The 24,321-nt window shown below is 43.4% G+C and overlaps 1 protein-coding gene across 1 annotated transcript in view; it reads right to left on the bottom strand.

Annotated features, from left to right (window-relative positions):
- Window positions 1–4,621: 4,621 nt before the first annotated feature.
- Window positions 4,622–24,321, bottom strand: part of trip4 (thyroid hormone receptor interactor 4) — a 66,221-nt gene continuing 46,521 nt past the window's right edge. Inside the window, exon 13 of the mRNA XM_068740108.1 lies at window positions 4,622–4,955. Coding sequence (XP_068596209.1) covers window positions 4,891–4,955 — 65 coding nt within the window. The 3' untranslated portion in view covers window positions 4,622–4,890. The remainder of the gene's footprint in view (window positions 4,956–24,321) is intronic.

Here is a 24,321-nt window from a genome sequence, read left to right as displayed (position 1 = left end):
TGATCCCTGCCCCTCCTTTAATGAAAACTAGATCAAAAAGGTCAAACGGACTTTCAGTTACTCTCCTCTAAATTTGAAGCAACATCTCTTTTTTCTTCTTTACTGACGTTAAGGCCAAGTAGAAATAGAAAAAAAATAATTTCTGGTGATTTACTTTTGTTGTCCCTACAATTATAATTTTGTGAAATAACTACTGTCACAGTTTAACAGTCATGAGGGTAAAAAACAGGCTCTTAATTCATCGAGCAAGGCGCCGATAGCTAATCCTGAGTAATCACGTTATGTATATCTGCCAGTGCCAGCTCCTCAGATAACAGAAACCTGGAGGGACTATTTTACGACTTGGAGTCTGGAGCTTGACAAACGACTATGCTCAGAGATTTAGCCTTCTTGACAGGGGAGGCCTTGAGGACAGAGTATTATCTGAACGCTCCTTTGTGTGGCGTCATGTGCGTTTAAAAACCTCAAAGAAGTTGTAAAGAAGCCCTGTTGGGGGGGGGGTTTCCTGTGGACAGTCATAAGACGTTAACATGAACACGCTCTCTCTTTCAGCTGCCATTTCTATTCCCTTCACCGGGAGTTTCTATGTTTCTTTTCCTTTTATTAAATGTGTATTTTAAATATCACCTCCTCCGGTGGTGATGCTGCAGATAGCAGGCCATTCCACAGTTGAGAATGAGATGGGCGGTTCTTCAGCCATTTGTGATGGGAAATAAATTTTGAATTGACTTCAATTGGGGGTTAAACCTGTACCAGTTTGTAATTTCAGTTTGATTCAGATATTTGCACTTTACACATTTCTACTGATGCCATTCATTGGTAGAAAGTAGCATTTATAGAATAAGTCAGTAGCATTCACCCGCCTCTCAGTAGTAAACAGTTCAGAGATGCGTAACAGACAGAGGGAACACATGTAGCTGTCCATAACGCCTCAGAATCTCTCCCGACCCGAGGGGCTACAGTTCATGAGCGTCCCCTCCTCAGATAAGACCCACTTCTTACCTTTGGGCTCACCAGAGATGACAAGCGAAGACGCTCTGGAAAGGAACATCATCTTATCCTTTCTAAGCAGAGCATCAGTCCCGCATCATCAGGAAACGATTCATCCAGAAGTTTGTTACCGCTTTCATTTCACCGATGGCCGAACGTGAGGCAGGCAGGTATCATATTTAGCTGCAGGAAAGATTGGTCCGCCGTTATTTGTTTATTTCTGACCCCAAAGAAAAGGCAGGGTGGGGGGAGATTGGAGAAAAGGTGAGAGGTCCAAAGCCTCATGAGTCGATGAGATCAACTGCCATGTAAAGGCAACATTCATTGTCTCTAAACTTCTGTCCGTCAAGGTGCACACGCACGACCAGGAGTCACTGCGGCCGCGGGACGGCGGCGAGGTGCCAAAAGCATCGGCCACAAATCAGATATTGGGACTGTCGTAGGAGATTGTGATCATGGATCTCGTAAATACTGAAAGGAAAAACCGCCTGACCAATAACCCCATTTCCACGAACTACACCTTTATCTGACCGACTGTTCCACCCCGTGCTTCCTGCTGGCTTCCGGAAACCACTCGTGTGACACGTAACACTTTTGACGCATCAAATTCTGATGTCAAAATGTCTGCAATGAGCCACAGCACTGACAACTGACAATCATTCCCTTTGTGCATCCACACGGGCTCGACAGCGGTGTTCTGCGTCACATCAAGAGATGGATGAGCCACAAGCATTTCCCAGGTCGCGTTGTCCCCCCCCCCTCCCCCCCTCCAAAGTGCTCCAAAGCACTAATTCCTCTTTCCATGGCCTGCGGGGATGGGAGCCTGTGCCTTCAGTCCAATCAGTCTCCCAGCAAGCACACAAAGGTCCTGCTGCTTCGACAACTGGAAACCCGGCTTAATGGTGAGGAGGGCATTCTGCTGGAGAGGAGTCAATTAGATCGGATATCAATCAGGAGATGTAGCCGGCCAGCTTCTCAGCTCACATGATGAACAACGCAGTACGAAACATCACAGTTTAGCTCTAGTTTCATTTGAAACCATGGGCAGCTGGATGAAAGTTGCACAACAGGGATATTAGCTGGAGTATTTACTGGCGGCCATAATTAGACGCCGTTCCTTCATGTACTCTGAGCGATCCCCCCCCCCCACCCCCACCCCCACCCCCGTCCACCAGCATCAGTAACAGCAGGACCGTTCGATGGTTCTGTAAAGCTGCCGAGTTTAGAAAACACCACCGATACCAAGTGGCCGCGATTGAAAGTAAAAGATGTCCATTTCTGGGACAGGCGCCTAAACGATGAGCAAAAGCCTATTAAATTGTGTTCTTACTACCTCTTAAAGAACACAAATCTCCTCGTAAAATAAAAACACAAAGCATTTGGCCGCTTTAGATTAGCAGGTTTTGTTCAGGAGGCTCACAGTTTCTCTATTTTAAGCTGTTCTCCTGGTCTCCAGTGAATGGATCTGTGTGAAATGTTTATGAAATGTCGACCTTAGTATTTCCTAGAGGTGGTTAAACTTCGCCGGTGGCCCGGATCTGGATCCAGGAATTCTTTGAAAGGAATCTTTAACATTGTGAGATCGGGCAGTTTTCATAATTTGAGTTTATACAGAACATGTCTATCAAGCGTCCGGATAAACCTCTTGGCTAAGAATTTCTTGTTTAAAGTTGTTATCATTGTACTCGTAATCAAATACCATTCATAAAAATCTATCATTATGATTGGCTTTCCAAAATGTCAGAAATCTCCCTTTAAAAATCAGATGAATCTGCTGGTTTCATCTTTTGCGGTTCACTGAGGGTCCGCACGGCCGTTTCCAAATTAATGATAAATATACAGGAACGTGTAATTCTACTTGACCTATATCTGTTACACTCGGTGCCATCGTGTTTTAGTTTAGACCATGAAAACCCAACGGCACGTGATCTGGTGGTTTAATGTCAGGAGGCGTAGGAAAACTGAATGTGCTTAATTGTTCAGCGTCCTGTTTACGTGAACTTGGATGTCTGTTCTCGTCCAGGAAAATGCCCCTGATCTGAAAGACAGAAGAAAAGGCCACCCACAGGGCAAGTAGCTGTCACTGCTGATCCACTGGGGGGGGGGGGGGAATTTAGAGCCTTCTTAAGCAGCCTCTCTATGCGGAAACTTTAGAAAAGAGGCCCCTCTTACATTCTCTGGGTGGGAGATTACTGGAAAGGCTGGTGCAATTATGCGTTCTCATGCTGAATGGAGTGGAGCAGAGAATTGTAGCTAATCTTCAACTCAAACAAGAGTAAATCTAAGATAATCAACAGCGAATCACAATGCGAGGAAGAAGCAAAAAAAAACAAAAACATAACAGCTTGGGATGGGTGTGTGTGCTGGTGATTCATGATACGTGCTTTTCAAACCACGGTGAAATACACCCTCAGGCAAGAAAAGGGCTTAGTCTAAGAGCTACTCAAGGCATGTGAAAAGAAATAAACACACAGTACTGCGAGAACAGATAAAACGCTGAAAGGAAAATTACATTACGCGAGCAGAATATCAATCAGGGCCTGTCACAACAGCACTTAAACAGGATAAACAACTGGTGATATAGGTATCAAAAACCTGCTATTTACTTGTAGAAAAGGACAGGAGACATGTAAGAAAGTATAAATAATACACTTATAAGGTGCCTGCATGTGAAACTCCAGCTCTTCTTGTGGCTTTGGCCTCTTTGATTTTAAAGGAAGCAAAGATTCCGTCACGGAGGAGTCGTCCACCATGAAAAGGGTTCGAAAAGCCGCTTTAATCCACGTCTGTTGAGTCATACCCAACTGTTGTTCACGAGTAAACACGCCAGGTCACGACAGCCCGCCTGGCTTTTTAAAAGCACCATAGAATAATTCAACACAGTCAACAGTGCAACGAAATGTGGCGTAATCCTGCAGCACTCATCATTATGTGCTAACTTCAGTTAACGCAGCACTTTCGGTGCGCAATCATCATTGCGATAAGAGCGGAACTAACGATTGAGGGGGTATAATGCTGCAGCAACAACATAATATATGGAAAAATGATTACTTTACACCCACCAAAGGCATCATATTGAACCACACGGCATGCAGCCGTTGATTCATTCATCAAAGGCCACGTAAAATTGCCATTCTCCTCATTTTCATCTAATAAAATCCAATATTTGACAAGACGTATGACCAGAACTTATTCTGCTTCAGCCACCAGAGCCGTCTCCACTTATTAGGAAGCTCTCTGTGTGTAACACAGCTTTATCAGGGTGTCCACCCTTCCTGCTCTGAGTGCGGGAAAAAACCCGCACACACACAGCCTAGGCTACACTGGAAGGGTGGCGTCAAACTCTGATCTAGCTCACACACCTGCCATTCTCCCACTGTAACATGAACATGATCTAAACAGGGTGCTGCCTGGCGACTCCGGACATTGACGACGACAGGATCAAGGCTGTGGAACCCTTTTCCGTCACTCCTCTGAGCAGACAGACAGCAGACGTGTTTCTACTGACAAAACCTGATTGATTGATTTAACTTTACAGCAATAGTGGATTTCAAAAAATAGTGGTTTCAAAAAACCAGAACATACATTACTGCATACAAGCTTTTATTCATTTTGACAAATCAAATGTTAATAGTAACGATAGAAGCACAAAATCAATGATAAGGAACATTTTATTTCTGCAAACAGTCAGTCACAAAGCTATCTGTAGAATTCTGCAAAATGATTGCATATTTGTGTATATTGTAAAGATTAGTGATTCAAACACAGAAGTGGAATAAATCATCTCTATCAGGACGCTCCTGAAAAAATGTTGGGACAAACTGTTTTATGTAGAAACATAATTCCCTCTTTTCCCGTGACATCCGACCCTTTGCCTCCTCGGCGCCCCCCTCCCCCACGTCACTCTGCAGCTGATGGGAACAGCCCCTTCTTGGCACCCTGATGGTCTTGACTCTCCAGCTTCCCTGTGAGGGAAAGGGTTCGAAAGGGGAGGGGAGAAAAGAGGAAGGGATGAATCAAAAGCCCATCAAAGGGACAGAGTGACCTTTCTGAGAGCTCAGGGCCTGCTGATTGCAGGCAGCACAGGAGAGAGAGAGAGAGAGAGAGAGAGAGAGAGACGATGAATGCCAACAAGGACTTCCATCGCAAAGAGCAATTAGAGCGCTGCCTTTGTCAGCAGCAAAACACGGCACCTTTAACTCAGTTAAATAAATATCAATTCAGAGTGACCCGATCGCAATAAAACCACACGTACCAAAGGATGACAAAGTACGAGGAAACACATCTCATCTACAAACAGACAAGAACACAAGGCAGTTCACACAATCGAATACGCACGTCAGTAAAAAGGTGCCCAGAGGACAGAGCGGCGTCGCCCACGCTGTCCTCCGCAGCATCGCTAACAACCGCCAACCCAGATGCAGATCTTATTATGATCTTATGGTTATTACACCAGCAAGCCGGCGTTATTACATCAGCAAGCCGGCGTTATTACACCAGCAAGCCGGCGTTATTACACCAGCAAGCCGGCCTACTTCTGGAAGAGTTCGGAGTAGCGGTCCACGGCGGGGTTCTGGATCTGTTAAGCCCAATTAAAGCTGCCGAGCCTCTCAGCAGCTTGCAGATATCATGCAGATATCATGCAGGTACGCTGATGTCACATCTTCCGATCGCTCACAGATGACTTGAGTAACGAGCTGAAAGGTAATGTAATCAATGATTAAGGAGGTCGCCGAAACAAATTCAGTGTCGGAAGCGTTTCCGTTGCCAGTTGTTTGTTTCGCATAATTTTATTGCCTTTTCTGAAAAGATCTTTTGTCTTTTTTCGCAAGTCTTGCCTCAGTTCTCGGTGTGACAAATAATCGATCAGCTATACAACCATTCAGCGCGCGTCGTGTGTTGTGCATCTGCAATGCAAAAAAAAACAAAAACCCATTTGGTTTAAAGTCAGCCACTTGAGAGAAATACACAATAACGACGGTGGCCTGTGATAATTCCCTTCATGATACAGAGATTAGCCACGTTCTCATGTGACCATTTCATCCAATAAGACATTAAAGCAACATCATCCTTTGTTCAAGTGTATTGAACACACACCACACTGATTTAGCAGGGCCAAAGATCAACAGCTGCAGCATTTGTGTGTGTGTGTGTGTGTGTGTGTCTTAGACGTGGAAGAGAGGTGGGAAATACTGCTATTAGTTTGTTTGTACAAAAATAACTCACAGAGATGGCCTGGAAACTGGCAACAACTATGCGTCAGGCGCCCGTGTGTGCCGGAGGAGGCGATAGCTGCGTCTGCCACAACAGATTATTTGACGGCCGAATGGGCCCACTGTTCATATTCTTCGTAAATATTTCGTCAGTTAAAAGAAAGCAACACCGATGGCTACAGAAGAATAGCCAGGCCCAAGAAAAACTAGCTGGACTCGCTCCTGTCTCGGGATGCCGGAGACGATTTGAGCGGCAGCTTTTAAAACATCTACAGTACATACAAGCACAGGCATTCAATCAGAAATGGAGTGTATTTATAGCTGATGCGGTAGCATCATCCCAGTTAAATGTACATATTAGCTAACTATCACAAGGTCGTACGACTCCTGACGACCAGGACGTCCCACAGTCCTCGCATTTATTTCCTTTCCCGACAATGATTTCACACACGGACTCTCCACAAACACAGAGGGTGAAAACCATTGATAAGGACCTGGAACAACTCAAAATGAACAACCCCTGTCAATCCTTGAATTAATGTAAAATTAAATCTGACAGTAAACTAGGGAAGGCCTGATTCATGCGACAGCTGAACACAACAATGGCAGTGCTAGCATTCAAATGCAAACAGGTGTTTAATTGAAAAGCAAATAAAAATGGTCATTCATGTCGATTTGAAGAAATCTGTAGGAATCCTCCGAGGTACCGACAGTCTAAATATATCTTATTGCTGTATAAATATCATTAAAGCTTGAATATTCTTGGAAAGATTTCGTCTTTTTGGAGTTAAGAACAAGTTTCAAATTAATAAAACGGATTGTCTGGCATGTGCTAAAAGCAGGAAGATGTTCTCTTAACATAGCTCAGTTGAAAAACAAATATTAACGGTGTACTCAATAAACAGTACCAGATCTAACAGTGATCCTTGAGGGACACCTCTAACAACCAGCTTGATTTTAAACCATCGGCAAATATATATCTGCAAAAACTGGAATATTTGCACCAGGCTCAAGCGGAAGAATGAAAACCAAAAGGGAGCAGGATGAAGCGATTCTCAGCGCACTGTCTTTGAAAAGAATGTTAATATCTGTGCACAGTTCTTCGTCTGCCAAGAATGTGCCAGTCAAGGATTATTTTTGGATTTTGCACCTAAACCAGTTATCTGGCACCAGCAGCCACCTGTATGAACCTGTGAGTGATGATCATTCCACAGCAAGAAACAAGTGGCCTCCATTGTTCTGGGAATTACTCTGGTTAAAATGCGATGTTGATTAATTCACGTGACCCTCAAACGAGGTTTACAAAGACGAGCACAGCTGAGAATTTCAAAGTGGGATTTCATCCAGCTGCTATTTATACGCTAGTGAGAGCAATCTGATCTAGTGGCGTGGCGTTTGAACAGCATGCCACGTCAACATCTTCATGCCATTTCATGGACTTGAAGCATTTCTCTCATTTTCATGCCATGAGTTGATTGAGTTTCAGAAGTGCAGGATAGGACAGTAGAAACACGGGAAAAGTGAGTTTTTCATAATATGGGACCTTTAATGCTTGCAAATAAAACTCCTGCAGTCAAGGGGTTCTTAATCAACTCTGACATCTTTACTAATATCAAGCACGTTCCAGATTCCTCCTTTTGAACTCATTCTCACTTACTATGTTCTGCAGCTTTTTGCAGAACAACTTCTGCTGGATTTTGTTAACCAGCGTTGACCTCATCTTAGGCAAAATAACAAGTGTGTCTCTGCCTCTCACATTAGCTGGCTGTTTTCCCCTTGGCTGAAGCAGGGGGGGGGGGAAATTCAAGCGTGACAGGCAGGGCTTGGCGTCTGTCGTTTGTGCTTTCTTTTCATGTTGTCACGTTATGGCTGAACTCTGTGAGTAGTAGCAGCATACACAAAGTGTTCAGCACAAGTGCTGTTTGCTCACCATTTCCAGGTCTGCCTGAATGGCTGTCAGTGTCTGTCTGTTCTCCCAGAGGCAAGTATCGCCTAGGTGTGGAAATACCTCTGGGATATTTATGTAAAAAAAAATAGTGTTGAATGCTGCCAAATGTTTATTCAATATTACTTTAATGATAGATCTACCAGAGCAGGAATACATCATTCGTGTTTCCTTCTGGGTGAGAGTGACAGCTGGAGTTAATATTGTCGAAATTTGACTCTGGCAGTTTTCCTTGTCATGACACAGTGACATTTATGTGAAGCATATGTGGGGTGGGGGGTGGGGGGTGGGGGGGGGTGAGGGGAAAGCAATTACTCTACATGAGTCAAAGCAAGAACTCATGGAATGAGTATTTAGCAGTTGTATTGTGTTGGTTTTCATCTGGCCAATGTCAAAACAGTTGGCCCCACATGCATGCACGCAAATAAGTCAAGAATGCCGAGAGCTAAATGCGCTGTGATGAAGATGCATCGTCTTTGTTTCGACAAATACATTTTGTTGGGTGGATGAAACACAGTGAACGAATCCTGCAGTGATTTACTGATCTCTGAGAGCTGCAAATGTGAAAAGAAGTACGGATGATTTAGGTCACAATAGGACGAAAGGCAAACTCTTAAATGCAACCAAATACAGCTGACAGGACGCGGCCTGCGTTGCCATGCCGTCAGTAATTTGGCCGCTGATTGAGTAAAGTCGTACACAAAAGCTTCCTCAGAAAAACACTAAAAATAAATGACTTCAGCTACGACTCCCCGAGACGGATGCATGAACCGATGCTTTGTCTAGCCGGGAGCAGAGCAAGTAGCTGCAAGCATAAAAAGGAAAACCCCATAAAGCTGTGGAAACAGCTGCCAATTTCCATTGTCAGCAGTTACGTGGCAACTTCATCATATATTTAAAGCAGTCTCCACAAGTTCAATATTCACTCTGCTTTTGTCTCCGGCTCCAGAGGGAAATACTTGGCTCCTTAGCCGTTAAACGCTCCAACGCGTTCACCACATACTCACCCACCTGCCATTAAATGCTCAGCAAGTGACTTTACCGTCATATATTACAGCCTTTTCACTGATAACAGCCAACTGCACTCTGCCAGGGTCGACCGTGAGCCCAGTTAGCTATTGTAAAATACATGTGTCATTTAGCTGATGTTGAGTCATTAAATAAACACAAGTGGAGTTTTCAGTCCGCCTCCAGTCTGTTGTTTGTGTAACCATGATATCCAATTATTCTTAAGGTGGTAGATGGATGCAAACAGGACTTCTGTGAATCGCTTTCGTCTCATCTGTATTTGTGCACCATTTTCTGAAGGCTTACAGAAGAAGATGAAAAGCATCAAACACAGCAGTACCTGTAGAAGTCGGGGTCTGCGTCCTTCAGACGCAGTCTGAAGGAATGTAGATGTCGAATAAAGCAAAAAAAGGGTCACAATGGAGCATCTAAATGTCTCCGCTGAGCACACGCCGTCTCCGCCTCACAATGTCCTCTTAATGCCAACATTTGGACGCTGATTGATACGCCATTTGGAACGGGCAATTATCTCCACACCTGGCTGGATTATAAATTACACAAATGGACACGCCACTGCACTCACCATAGCAACCAAAGCATTGTTTCTCAAGCAGGGAGCTTGAAAAGAGGTCTTTAGGTAATTCCGTCCACTTTAAAGGAACATAGAAGCTTTAGTGCAATAATGAGGTTTATACAACATGAGACAAACAAACAAACGAGTGGGCGTGTTGTCACCGCTGGCACACGTATGTTTCCTGTCCGTATGTACAAGTGAGAATCATCACATTCACCGGGGAAGTCAATCCAGTTGTGCCACATATTCCATGGTGGAAGGCGACTTTTGTTAATGGCTCTGGAGCTGCTGAGCTGTCGCATTTCAGAATAGCTGTTATGGAGCTGAGAGGACTGGAGGGGATGCAAGCGGAGGTGGGGGGAGGGGGTGAGTGAAGGAGCGCGTGCAAAAAACAGAGACAGCAAAAAAAAAAGAAAAAAAAAACGAGACAGAAGGGATGAGGAGAGGGAGAGCGAGGGAGGGGTGCTGTGAGAAAGGATACACATTGGACAGTGGGAGAGGCAGAGACAGAGAATTAGCAAGCCTGGCCCATCGATTGGCTGAGATAATTTCCCATTGATTGCTTCGCCGCTTGGAGATTGCTGGAGAAAGGTTTATTGCTCACATGCCGCAGCTCGGGAGGAGGCCCATAAAATCAGCACAGCTCGTCTGCACAGGGCCAGCGCGCCATCATCAAGATGGCAAAACACACACTCCTGAGCTCACTCTGAGGCACACAGATGCTCAAACATACCCTACCCCACTACCCTTAGATACTCTCCTACATATTCATAAGTGTGACTGCATGCATAATATTCACATTACACATGATAGGAGAACACAGCTCACCGCTGATGGGAAGCGGACAAGCATAATCCCTTGAAAATCCAGGGGCAGCAGTGCAAAGAATATTTATTAAACTGAAATAGAGGGTCCATTGACGTCCTCGCTGACATCAATAAAATGCAGACCTGTGTACTGCCACGCAGTAATAATCACAGTAATAATTGTCTGGTTGCTATTCCTCCCCCCTGTGAGAGTAACGGGCTATGCACTGAAAATAAAATGGCAGGATTTTGTGTTTTATTTTTTATTACAAGCCGGTCCCAAAGCACCTGGATAATAAACCTTAGAACACCTCTGTCTGCACATAAACATGTTGACATGCAGAGGATTTTACAAGTTTAAAAATGAATAAAATGGTTACAAGTTATGTCAATTTGTGTACAGATTTACCCTAAATAATGTTAAAGTTAACAGATCGTGTGTCGCTGGAACTTCTCGGGAACCAGCAGATGAGAAGACGTGGAAGTTGGCAAACCTGAACTGAATGTAACGTGAATCGAACTTTAACGCATGACCTCCATGTCAGACAGGTTTTCATTGGGAATAATAGCTGTAATAACTGTGTCTGTGCCTAAGACAATAAAGACACCCATGATCCAACGGCACCTTCGCAACGCCATCCCGGTTACATCTTCTGTTGTTGTTTTGAATGAGAGAACCCTAGCGGCGGAAATCACACGCTGTGCATTGGAAACGCCGCTCCGCCGCCCGATGACACACTTTGACACAGATAATTTCACGCTTGCAAATGACGACACAGAAAAGGAATGTAAAATCGGAGCGCCATCAGCATTGTGTTTGAATTTAGCACCTTTAACAGCAGCTGTTAGATTCATTCCCACCAGGCTCCCACCAAAGGTGCACTGCATGAATGGTGAAAAAAAAAAAAGTAGTTCAGGGTGATTAAAGCTTCACACTTAAACGCAGGCATGAATTTAAGTATGCCGCAAAGGTAGAGATGTGAAGGCACATATCCGACTAGCGCAGCAGTATGAGCTATGAGCTTTGGTACCGGTACATATGCTCGGGGGGGTCTCTGGGGTCTGGCACATCAAGCTGGTGATAATTTATGGATCCATTAGAACCGATGTGTTTGTTCATGTCTCGGTTCAACACGGAAGTCTTGGAAAAACAGGCAACCTCTGTGTGGATTTAATTACCGGTCCATAGAAGGCTAAGCCTACAGCTATGCTAGCAACTCACTTGAGGCTATAAAAAGTGTTTCGTGCTAACCGGTAATAATAATAATAATAATAATAATAATAATAAGATGGTATAAATGCTAATGTTTAGATTCTTATGTTTGCTGCATTCATTTGTCTTTTCGTATGCTAACACTTGCTAATTAGCGGTAAGTACAACATAGAGACGAGGCTAAGGGAAATGCGATTGTTTTGGGGTTTTTTTGCTTGAAAGTGTTACAATTGGCATTAGGATCCATCCTCTGGGCGCCATGAATGTCTGGACTAAAGTTCATGACAATCCATCCAATGGTTCAGCGGACATTTGAGTTCAACCAAGCGACAAAATGTAAAAAAGGTCAAGTCGCTCGCTGCAACAGCTGAATACTGTGGTTTTTTTAGGAGAGTTACTAAAATAAGATAAATGGCTTATTTCATGGGGACTATTTAGATGCACATTTCTGTGTGTGGGACTGACTTTGGGTAAATGACAGCACCCTTGTTAAAGGTAATGATCGCAGTGGTGCATTGATGTTTGTTTTTATCGTTTTGGGCTACACTGGAGCCCGACGTCACAGAGGAATAATCTATATTAGACTGACTACAAAGATTGCACTTATTAGTAATACTGATTTAATGTTTATTTTGGCCTTTTCACAGTCTGAGCGGTTTGCAATAACGAAGGCATTGCCGTCCTTATCCTCCACCACCTTAAAATAATCAATTGATTAACTATGCTTGCAGCAGTCTATGGGGCCAGAATGCTGCAGGGAAAATCCCATGTAGCCTTTGCATTTCCCATACATTTCAGTAAGTACAACTGCTCCAATGGTTATGAAGATGAAGCGAAGGGACTCCCAGTTCATGATGAATTGAATAGGTTCTTTAAAAGGGCTTCATTCTGACTTCTGCTCAGCGACACTGCCTTTCTATCTTGTCTTCCTTATCTGGCCTCAGCTCAGAACACCTCCAGCTGAAGTCATTTCTCACGTGAAACCGAGTCGACAGCCTTGAGCACTGCAGGGGGGGGGGGGGGGGGGGGTGGATGTGCACAAACCCTCAGTAACCAAGGGAGAGAGAGCGGCAAGAGAGGAGGGGGAAGCTGCCTGAATTCCCATCTTGCTGTTAGTCACACTTAATTTACATTCCCTTCTTGCGCTGCCTAGCTGGTGAATTTACGAATTTACAAGTGGCTCGAGAGAGTGCTGTTCAAGACTGTGTTGGCATGCGGTTTGCAAAGGGTTAGGTAGAAGCATGAAGCATGCTTCCCACGGCAGAGAAAGCAGTCGCTCCATCTCTTGCTCCGAAACTCCCCGCCTGAAGCTGTTTTCACAGACACTGAGGGGATGTAATGGCTGAGGGATTTCTCCAGCCAACAGCGCGCCGTTGAACCGGTTCAGTCACGCACATGGCAGTTCATTACAACTTGCTAGAGAAGCGGCGTGTGACGAGCCGTGGACAGAAAATGCAGTGCTGCTGGTGGGTGAATGTGGAGCAGCGATAATTGGTTCACAGGAGCGCTCCCTGCGTATTGTGCAAACTAGAAAATAATGTGTTCATTATACGAGATCACTTTTTTATTTTAAATATTTTTATAATAAAGTAAAGTTGGGTCCTTTTGGTGCATATATGCCTCAGATAAACATCATAATTAAAATCCATTTCAAATTTCCTTGGTTCAGGCATTGCTCTAAGTTACGAGAGTTCTACTCACTGGCTGCTGCAATATGCTCTGCCCACATTACTTCAGGAAGATCATCCAATTCAAGGCATTTAGTTCCAAATAATCTTTTTTATGTTGAACATTAAGATCACCGGCAACACTTAAATAGCCATATTTAGAATTTCACATGTAATAAAGCTGCATGCGCTATAAACATTCTAATGATGCTGCTGGCATGCATTTGCTCAGAGCTCCTTCTGTGCCTGAATGATTGATGGTGACATAGTTCTAATACATCAGTCATAATAGACTCATGGAAGTTGTAGTTCACACATACTGTAACTCAATAAACACTTAACATGCCCTTATGTTTCCTCAGAACTGGATTATAAGGAGTGACGGAAAATTAAATGTTTGCTTGTACGTGTAGAGAGAGAGAGAGAGAGTTAGAAATCTTAGTCATATCCAGTCAAACAGAATCATTAGCATATCAAACACGCTGCAGAAGCTAAACACACAGTTATTAAACATTAATGGCAGCAGCCTGGAGCCGTTAACGCCGCATGCAACCTCACGGCTGGACTTTGTCTGGAAACATAAGTCAACATCAATCAGTCAAGCACATATGTGGAACATCGAGCAATAAATAAATATGCATGCGACTATTTACAGGTATGTTGTATACCATTAAATACTCTTCTGAATATTAGCTACAGCTCCTTCCCATTCTCTATCTTCCTGTTAACCCCCCCACCCCGAGTGAGGAGTTGTACAGAACGATAGCCAGAGGGACAAAGGAATTTTTCAGTCTGCACTTGGGAAGGAGCCGTCCTAGAACCAGGAAATTGAACATACTCTCTCTTGTGTGTAGAAAGTTGTGGGATAAAGAGCATCTCCAGTGAACACACGGAAACCTTGTGCTCAAACATTCTAACAAACGGGGACAGCTTGAGCCAGTTGATCTTTAACAACGCCAGTGCGAGGTACATAGAGCACGAGTTGTTCCGTCTTCTCCTGAACCCAGGTCTCAGGAAATGATTGTGAAGCAGGAACCTTAAACTAAACGCTGGTACATATGAGAACTGAAACGCAATCTCAGCTATGTGGGTAAAATATTTAGATTACAACGTGCTCCATGTAATGGACACATGCATTTAATAACCGAGTTGCTGCATGGCAGAATGAAACAATGAACAGGTTCAGATTAGCTTGTGGAAAAGACGCCTGTAGGCAGCAATCAATCCAATCGTGTGTTTGAACTTAAGAGTCAGACAATGGTGTCACACACAAGACAGCGTTCATATTGATCTAGTGCTGGAGGCTATTCTGTGCGAGTTTACATTAAAGGAATGTAATACTTCATGGTTTCAAAACTTTTCAGTACAGGTAGTCTTTGACTTACTGGTACTACCGCGTTTGGATCGTCCGTAGGCCGATTTGGTCGCTTGCTCACTTTGCGGTATGTCGTAAAAAACACCTCGTAAACAGACATCAGACCAGTGCGGTCGTAAAAGTGGAGCTGTTACAAGTCGCATAGGTCGTAAGTCGACGACTACCTGCACTCAGTCACGTGTCCCCATTTGGATTGTTGTTGACATTTCCGTGGGATTATGATCACATGCAGAATAAATAACTACCACAAAAAAAGAGAAGAGTTCAGAGTCTGCCAGTCAAATAATGTCAGACTTCTAAGGGGCAAGAGCTCAGGAGATATGCTGCAGTGCAACCTGACTTTGCATTGTGCAATATAAAGATTAAAGCTTTGGTAACAGTAAATGCAGCTGCTGAAAGATCGAATGTGGGTTTTAGAGCAGGACAAGATGTGCAACCCCAATTCTAAAAAAAAAACCCTACCATTTCCTTTCTGACATTCGGTTGCACTTTAAAGTTGTACCTCATTATTTTGCCTGACTATTCTAATGATATGCTTACCTGTAATATTATGGCAGCAACACATCTAAAAAAAATAATAAAAATTATAATAATTATACGACGGACGTTTCATGATTTTTAGAACTCTGGAACCACAACGGAAGCGGTGCGTAAAAAATAGTCCCAGCTACCTTTTTACGTGATGGAAAGGTCAAAAAGGTGAGTCGAGTCGGTACTGCACAGAGGAAATGGGGTTAAACCTTCCAATTTCCTGCCGAGCATGAATGAATGAATGAATGGTTACATTTTCTCTCTGGAAATAATGTCTTATGTCCTCCTGTCCGCAGAATCATACTGTGCTGTTGGTTATCACACGTACTGCGGAACAGTATGATATTAGGAAGACCGCAGGGCAGCACTTTAATAAAGCGTCACACACTTCTAATCATTTATAGATATATTACAGAACAGATGTCTGGGTCTGTCTAAAATGCTTTCGATCACTTCCAAACAATTAAATTCAGACGTATCATTATGTCATTCTGCTTCATTGTGTGGATTTTATTCATTCTACATGTGGCAGGTGAAAAAAGCACAACTATTGCTTTTTCTCCTAAAATCTCAGGTAGATTTTATTGTTGGGGCCACTGGGTTCTATTCTTATTCTCAAACATGCAGACAGTGGTCTGCTGGTCACAACATGAGTGCTGCAGATGAAGGGAAAATCAATTCCTTGCACTGTGACATCCTGTTGAAAATACACACACGCACGCACACACACATGCACGCACACACACACACTTTAAGACCACTGGCAGGAACGCTGCGTTTTATGGATCTATTCAACATTCCTCCACATAACTGTTTTATCTGCTCAAGGTGAGGCTGTTGTGCCAAGCTCTTCTGTCTGAAGTGTATGAATACAGAATAAGGGGTCAATTTTGTTCTGCCTCTGAGTTGGCAGTGGGGGTGGAAACAGAGCTAAACTGGCGTCTTTATTTAGACACTGAGCTGGCGAAGCAGCAGGACACGACAGGGGTGTGATGCTTTGTGTGTGAGACTCTCACAACTGCGAATTAAAAGGCAGCGGTGAACAGTAAATGATTTTTGTTGCCATTTTATTCCATAGTTTTGTGAAAACTCGGCTTTACATGAATGTTCAGAAATGCCCATTTTGTGGCCCACGTCACACCACCATCAGAATTCATGCGTATTAAACACAGGGTTCAGACGCCAGCTGTGTTTTAAAAGCATTGAAAAGAAAGTCTGAATCAAACCAAAGAAACATGTTTGCAGCGCTCTGCTGCCTTTCCACTGAAGCACAAGTCTGAAGTGTCGGATACACAACCCCCCCCCCCGTCTTTGCTGATGTTTGCAAAGATCCTAACACTGAGACAGGCCCAAGCCCGTAAATCAAACTACAAGGAAAGCATGCAGCCATGGCAACAAGCAACTAAACTAACAATTCAATCTCCACGGACTGCAGCTCCACTTACACTGTTGCAGCCCGGAGCATCAAGACATTATAAACCTTTATAGATCTCAACCCCCTCTCCATCGCTCCGATGACGTGGCGATGGCTGGGAATATTTGGGATCTCGTATGTGGAGGAGATGACAAAGTCCAGACCTGGTTGGAACCGGTTCCTTCCTGCTGCTAGCATTAGTACATTCCTTGAACCCTGCGCTGTTTGGATTCTTCGGGTGTTTAATCAATTTGCCTTTTTCCACACATCCTCTTGACAGTTTAGCAGAACACAGTTCAGAATCTGTTTAATATTTATTCATCATCTCTGACATGACATATTTCCATATTGCTGACGACGCCCCGCCTCTGCCTAACTTAGTATTTAGTGCTACACTGGCATAAAGCCGGATCGATGAGTAATTTTGTATCAGTGTAATAAAGTATTAAAATGTGAGTAGTATCAGACTGATAGTCAATACAGGTACTGCATTGGCATCAATATATGACAAGTAAATGTGGCTTAACTTTCAGTAGCTGCACAAACAAAGAAAATGTAATACTCTCTTGGATGGATACGAGAGGCAATAAGTGGTCATGCATCAAAATGAAGACGTCTTGTCAACCGGATTCAGAGAAACACGGCAAACATAACTTAATTGTTGCATTTCCATTTCTATTTCCCTGTATCACTACCACACCATCACGTATTATCCATAAAAGCTCAAAGTTCAACACACAAAATCAGTCACAAAATAGCTTCTTGTGACTGCACTCTTAGGGTACTTTCACACTGCACCAAGAGGACTCTCCAGAGTCCAGATGCGCTTTCACACCAGCCCAAACAGAGCGGATTATCCGAGGAAAGGAACTCTGGTCAGTTTATAGGGGAGCAAACATCGGCAGTGTGAAAGCACTCTTACACTTCTGAATTCAGAGCGAGAGAAGATTCTTGGAAGTGTCACAACTCGTCAAACTCACTTAAATCGTGTAACGGTACTTGAACCGTACCGGAGCCATGTCTGAAATGAGCAATTCTTTGTGACGGTTTCTGGAGGTGTACGTATGAAGTACTGCTGATAGTTGCATCACATCAGAACACATATAGTTACAGCAAGTACTACCAAAGCCGATCTTTATTCAGTACAGAGGCATCGATGAAGTGAAGACACTTCTTGAACTGACTATAAAGAAACCTTTCAGATCTAAAATACAGAGAAATATTTAGTTAAACGTTTCTGTGAGAACCCCCCCCCCAGCTGGTAAAATTAGCTTTTGTCAGTTTGGATCTTACCACCCTGGAGGGAATCAAAATGAAGGCAGTCAACCAAAAGATGTTTTCCTTTCTCCAACATCACTGAAATGCTGTCAGAGCAATGCTGCGCCACTTAAACCCATGCAAGTGTAGCTGTCATCACTTCAATCACAGGGATGCGTTCAAAATCAGAAAACGTGCTAATATAGATATTATACAAGATTCAACATTTGATGTTTTTTGTTACGCGGAACAACAGAATATTATTATATACGCCATAATTCATGCAATCAATTTTTAAGACTGCACCGATAGTATAAAAGTCAAATTTAGTCTTGACTTGTGCAAATTTAAAGAGGAATCGGACTGGTCCTTCATGTTTAATTATGGACAAATTTGGCAGAAAGTATAAAGTGCAATCATTTCATCCCTGCTTTGAAACTCCATCTCCGTTTCTTACAAGTCCATTTACAATTCATACTCAAGAGACAAGGAAACCTCTTGTCATTCCACACACACTCGGGCTTTAAAAAGCTACTTAACTCCTCAGTAGGCAGAATGTCAAAGAGACAAAATATAAAATGTAGTCGGCTCTTTTCTTTCTTTCTCAGCCGCAAAGGGACTCTGAAACGCTGAATACAGAAGTGTTATTAAGAAAGGCTCCTTATAAAGCAGCCTTGGCCACATCTAATTAGAATGTAAATGTACTGTGCACTGGGGATGGATCACGGAGGATAGGCATTGGCATTTAGATTATGCTAAGACTAGATTACTGATGGCCCTGTGTGTTATTGAGATAGCCTTTTATAGAGACGCTTGGCAACTGACTAATTGTGTTTCACCACTAGCAATACGGGCTGTTGCTGTTCTAACGTTGGGAATTAACAAGAGGAGCGGGAGCGGCAGATTGCTCCATACGCACAACACAGACTATGCTCGACAATGCCTCGACTAAAACACACACACTTGAGAGTATGGCTGCACAAATGCACACACACTCAAGCAATCTTGCACCTCCCACCAGACTAAAAAAAAAAAAAAAATGGAGCGCCTCTTTTCACTAAGCCACAGACTTGAAGCTGCTCTGAAGAAATCCTCTCACCTCCATACAATTTTCTCTGTGGGGGCATATGCCATGAAAAGAGGAGCTAAGACCAAACAGAAAACCAAAGACAGAAAGGAAACAGCAGAGGGAGGAGGGGGGGGATGGAGAGCAGACAGGAACAGAGAGGTAGAGGCAGTGCAGAAAGAGGGAGACAGCAGAATGGAATAAATTGAAGCTGATCTGGTCCTCTGCATTCTGAGGAGGTTGGATTTGCATATCTGTGCAGCGGTGCAGAGGGAGAAATGTGTCTCCGCTGACAGCAAGCTGAATATCTTAAACCTGCACTGACACCCCTGCAGGCATTTTCTCTTCACATACACTGATACTCTCACTCACTCACTCACAAACAAACACACACACACACACACACACTAGACTTAAGGTCAGGCGATAGGAAGCTTTAAGCATTGCTTTGTTCCTCACACAGTCATATGTACGGTGATGCTTGCTGTTTAGCAGTCACCTCAAGTACAAGAAGCGCTTCTGGAGAATGGATCCAGCAAGGCAGGCCATCCCTCTGCTGTCACGCAGCAACACAACTATTCATATGTTAAATGCATGTCAAAGACATTTTGGTTCTATTGGAGCTAAACCCAACAACACTATGCAGAGCGAGACATAAGCGTGTGAAGAACCAACAACCTAGTGCAACTCTGAATACGCAATGAGGCGCGTAAACATGCTGCAACATGCGCTGAGAATTCTCCTAAACATAAATTACACCCTGCACAGGATCAATGGCTGAATGAAGCTACATGCTACTCTGTTTTGTACATTGATTATGACACCAGATGAAAGGCCAGCCTTAATATTCTGAGAGTTTTTCTGACAATATTCTCTGGGATATTAGTGAGAATAACCAATAGTCTCGTGACGTGCTGCATTTTGGATTCCCCGTGTCCATCTTTATGCTCAATACTCTGAAATGTGTAAAATCTCGAGATCTTTACTCCCAGTGAAAAACATGTTGGAAACAAAAAAAAACTAAATAAGTAACCACTTGGTGCAAACTGAACATAACGAACAGGATAGACGCTCCTTTGTAAATACAGATCAGTGGCGTCAACACAATGTTAACGCACTGGACGCTCTAAAAACAAATTAAAACACATGCACACGGCAGATGTTTTTGTGTTCCAATCCGATTTCTTTTCTGCAGGGTCCTTTCGTAGGATGACGTGGCAGCTCCACGAAGCTTGGATGAGGAGTTTGTGCAACGCTTCATGCTTTGTAATATTCCAGACCCTCAGTGGGCCTCACGTCTCAGACGAATCATGTGATGGGAATGAATTCTGCTTTCAATAGCCTAATCCAGGCATGGGCAAACCCAGGCCCGGGGGCCATATGCGGCCCGTTGGTCTTTTTAATCCGGCCCGCCAAACATGTCCAAATTATATCAATAAATAAAATTGTATTATAATTAAACCTCATTCATTTGACCTTTTCTCTGTAATGCTACCTGTAAAAGGCCGAATCCTTTAATGCAATAGCTTTCATGTGTCATTTATATTCGCTCACACAAATACTCCATCCATCTGTTCTTGGTCCGGCCCCTCTGTCAAATTTTAGAACCTATTGTGGCCCGCGAGTCAAAAAGTTTGCCCACCCCTGGCCTAATCCAAAGACTCTACACTTTGCCAGACCATCTTCATGCTGTCCTTATTCGGCATGTTGTGTTTCTTGTGCTGAAATCAACAAGAATTGGTGAACACATTTTATTTGCCTGATTGCTTCATAGCCACCATTACCTCTGATCAATCGTACATGCCCCAAGGATCTGATTCTTTCATGTGGTGCAGTATAGCTCAGTAGGGAAGAGGTTAGAGCCTTCACTTACTCTGCACATGATTCTAAATGCTGCGTGTGTGTGTGTGTTTCTGTGTGGGTGGCAGATGCAGTAAATAACAACAGCTGGTACTTTAAAAGTGACCAACTTGCTTTTCACAGTTTTCTCCAAATGCTCCAACATTATCGGTCTTGTTAAGTTGCTGGAACGCCCATGGCTAACAATAAGAGCAGCAACTACAAGCAGAATCTCTGGGGTCTGGTTAAGTCGCTCATTAATCTCCAGGTTAAATGAGGTCAAGGTTTGTCTCTCCATGCAACTGACTGTCTGCAGACAGAGAGGACAGAGGAAGAAAGAAATGTGCACGGACCTGTCAAACGTCAGCATGCATCTTGTTGAGCGATGGATGAGAAACGGTGAGGGAAGATTGTGTGTATGATCAACTTTTAATTGCGTGTATTTTTATTGGGTGTTTGTGTGTGTGTGTGTGTGTGTGTGCTGGGCCTGGGTTGAGTGGAAGCAAAGGAAGCAGTAGCACAATGGACACACTCCTCAGCATGCCAGAGGCAGGATGGCATTGATTCTGCAGCCCTCTCTCTCTCCATCAGTCTCCCTGACAGAGGTAACTGGATTGTTCATAAAAATGGAAATCGAGCCATGTTATTCTCATGTGCACGCAGGCAGACACACGGCACACAGGTGAATTCATCCAAAACATAAATGTACTCACACATGGGCGTGCATGAATAAGGTGTGCAGCTTGGAAAAAAGGAAGCTTGTGAGTGGATGCATGATTCAATAATATTATGATTACGATGACTTCCAACAATTCAGGGAAAGCTGCAGTGTTATTTGAGGATAAATTAGCACACAAACATTTCCTCCACCAGCGTAGCCGTCTGCTTTCGAGTCGGTGAAACGCTTCAAACGGACGCCAGGAAAATAAACAGAGGCCCGCAGGGGGAAGGTGATACGGGGTGAGGGGACGTAAATCCCTTTGGCTGATTAGCACTTTGCATCACGTGCATTTTGAGAATGCTTGAAGAGGCTAATGTGTCAATAGCGTACGGCTGTCTGAGGCGGAAGGTGGGGTTGATCATTACAGCAAATATACAACAACATGCAATTATCTCGCTTAAATGCAGCGTTTGTTAGCTTAGCGATTTCTGTGCGGCCCACTAACGACCCGCAAGCACTGAGGGCAGGTAGATTCTTGTTGCACCTTGTGCTGACGTGCTTTTCATCATTATTTATAAGCGTGAGTTACACACTCATGTTTAATTTATCCGAAAGATAAAGCAGGTGCTTCGCGTTTCTCTGCATTATCAGTGCGCTCGCTTTCTTTTTTATTACCTAATCAAGGAGAGGAAACGTCGAGATCATCACCTCTAAAAAAATATCTGGATATTTATTCAATTTAGCTGACCTACGGTTTGTTTCTTTCAGCAAGGTTTAGGCGCACAGCAGCAGATGGCATGGATTTTTTTTTTATTTTAAGAGTGGGGGCGGTGAGACCCAGAGGAGGTACTCGCCTGATGGTGGAAATTTTCGGAATGACTTAGAAGCTGTGTTAAAGGTGGCTTCAGTCTGATGAATTGGACATAGTGTAACCTTCAGAAAACAAGACGCATCGAGACAGGGCTCCAAGCAGCATAACCAAGTTAGGCGAACAAGCAGGGCTATAATTGGTGCCGGATATTTAAATCATGTCTGTGTCTAAGCTAAGCTTGACAGGGACACTGATATTTACTTCGCAGTGCTAATAAGACACACTTGATGTGGCTTGTGATGAAGAAATTAGCCTAAATTCAGGCAAGGGGTGATTGTTGAAATTATTTTTTCTTCTTGTGAAATGTCATCATCATTTTGATCATTTCATATTGAACATTTCATTCTTTACAGACCAACCACCTTGACTCAACAGCTAACTAATAAAGCTCTAGAGGTCAATGCAGGACAGAGCAGCAACAAATGCGATGGGTGAGAGGTGTGGCAGATTTTAATTTAGTTTTCTGAATTCTAATGCTTAAGTAAAGTCTGTCACAAAATCATTCACTGGACTGACAGCGGTTTGATTAGGCCACGGAATGTCCAAGGACACTCTAAATAAAACACGACGGCAGCTGATGGACAAGATGGGACGAGATAACGTGCATCTTTGGTGACGACACCACCTGAGCCAATTAATATCGCATTTTACAAGAGCGCAAGAACTGCTGATTTCTTTTAGCAACAGGCAAACATTTTGATTTACGCAGCAAATAGGTCGATAACAGGACACCCCTAAACGCCGACATCCACGTCAATCACTGCAACATACTGCAGCTGCTTTGCCACATCATCATGCGTAGCATTGTCTGTTGTAGAGTATCAATAAAATTATTAATTCATTATTATTAATTATGAAATCATAAACAAAAATGCAATTAGAACTCAAGGACATCCAGCTGGAATTGATTTGCAACACCTATTTTCACCCTAATTAATTATATATGATGAATTCATCCTCTGTTTTTTATTTTTAAGCTTCTCCAACATTTTGTTAACAGGCAAATGTAGCTGAACGTAAATTTGAAATGCATATTCTCTGTGCAGAATCTCTGATGAAGGTTAAGTGCCCCTAATCTACAGTGTCGCCGGGCTGAGTGCAAAGAGGGAACGGAGAACATCAGCAAGGTTTCAGGTTTACAGACCTGCATGTAAAGTGGGTCAGCCGCGTTCCTGGAGAGCTCAACAAGCTGCCGGAGGAATAAGGCAGCACACTTCATAATTAGCAAGAAAAGGAAGTCATGTTAAAGACGTGGGGCGGTTCAAGCACGACATGCAGTACAGCTGAGAGAATGTGTGAGCAGGAGACTGGACTAATACCCACAGCCGTGGGTATTTTATGCTAACTGTGCTTGGTCTACGTGCTTCTCCTCTGTTCATATGAGGCCCTGTTTTATTCTGTTGCCATAGCAGTCTGTAGTGGACGTGGCATTGTTCTACATTTATTTTCAAGTGATTAGGCCATCAAATGAATGTTTCAAGCTGATTTTGACCTTCTCAGCCAGTCCTGCTGTTCGACGTGAGCGCGGTCAACAGAGCGGAAAAAGGCAACGGTTCGAGAAGCATTCATTTGCTTTTTATTCCCGAGACAGAAGTCTACTCCTTCATTGTAAATGGACTGTTTCCCCACCGCATTTTCTGTAACAGAATATTAATGGTAGAGAAAATAGTTCAGATTTAAATGCAAAGTTAAATACTTTAATTAAAATGAATGTCTATCAAGAGAAATCGAATGCTGATGTTGCAACGGATACGTTTGCGAGTACCTGCTCAGTCCCAGGGCATAATATAATTTGGTATTAAAGTGAAGTAAATGACAAATCGCATTTATAAAACTACTAATATTTCTCGCTTGTGCAATCTTTCTTTGTTGAGCTATATTAGTTCACAGC

Source organism: Brachionichthys hirsutus, chromosome 1 (assembly GCF_040956055.1).
Source record: "Brachionichthys hirsutus isolate HB-005 chromosome 1, CSIRO-AGI_Bhir_v1, whole genome shotgun sequence".
In the NCBI taxonomy this organism is placed as follows: domain Eukaryota; kingdom Metazoa; phylum Chordata; class Actinopteri; order Lophiiformes; family Brachionichthyidae; genus Brachionichthys; species Brachionichthys hirsutus.
The sequence above is the reverse complement of the archived record's forward strand: the minus strand, read 5'-3'. Positions and strand labels throughout refer to the sequence as shown.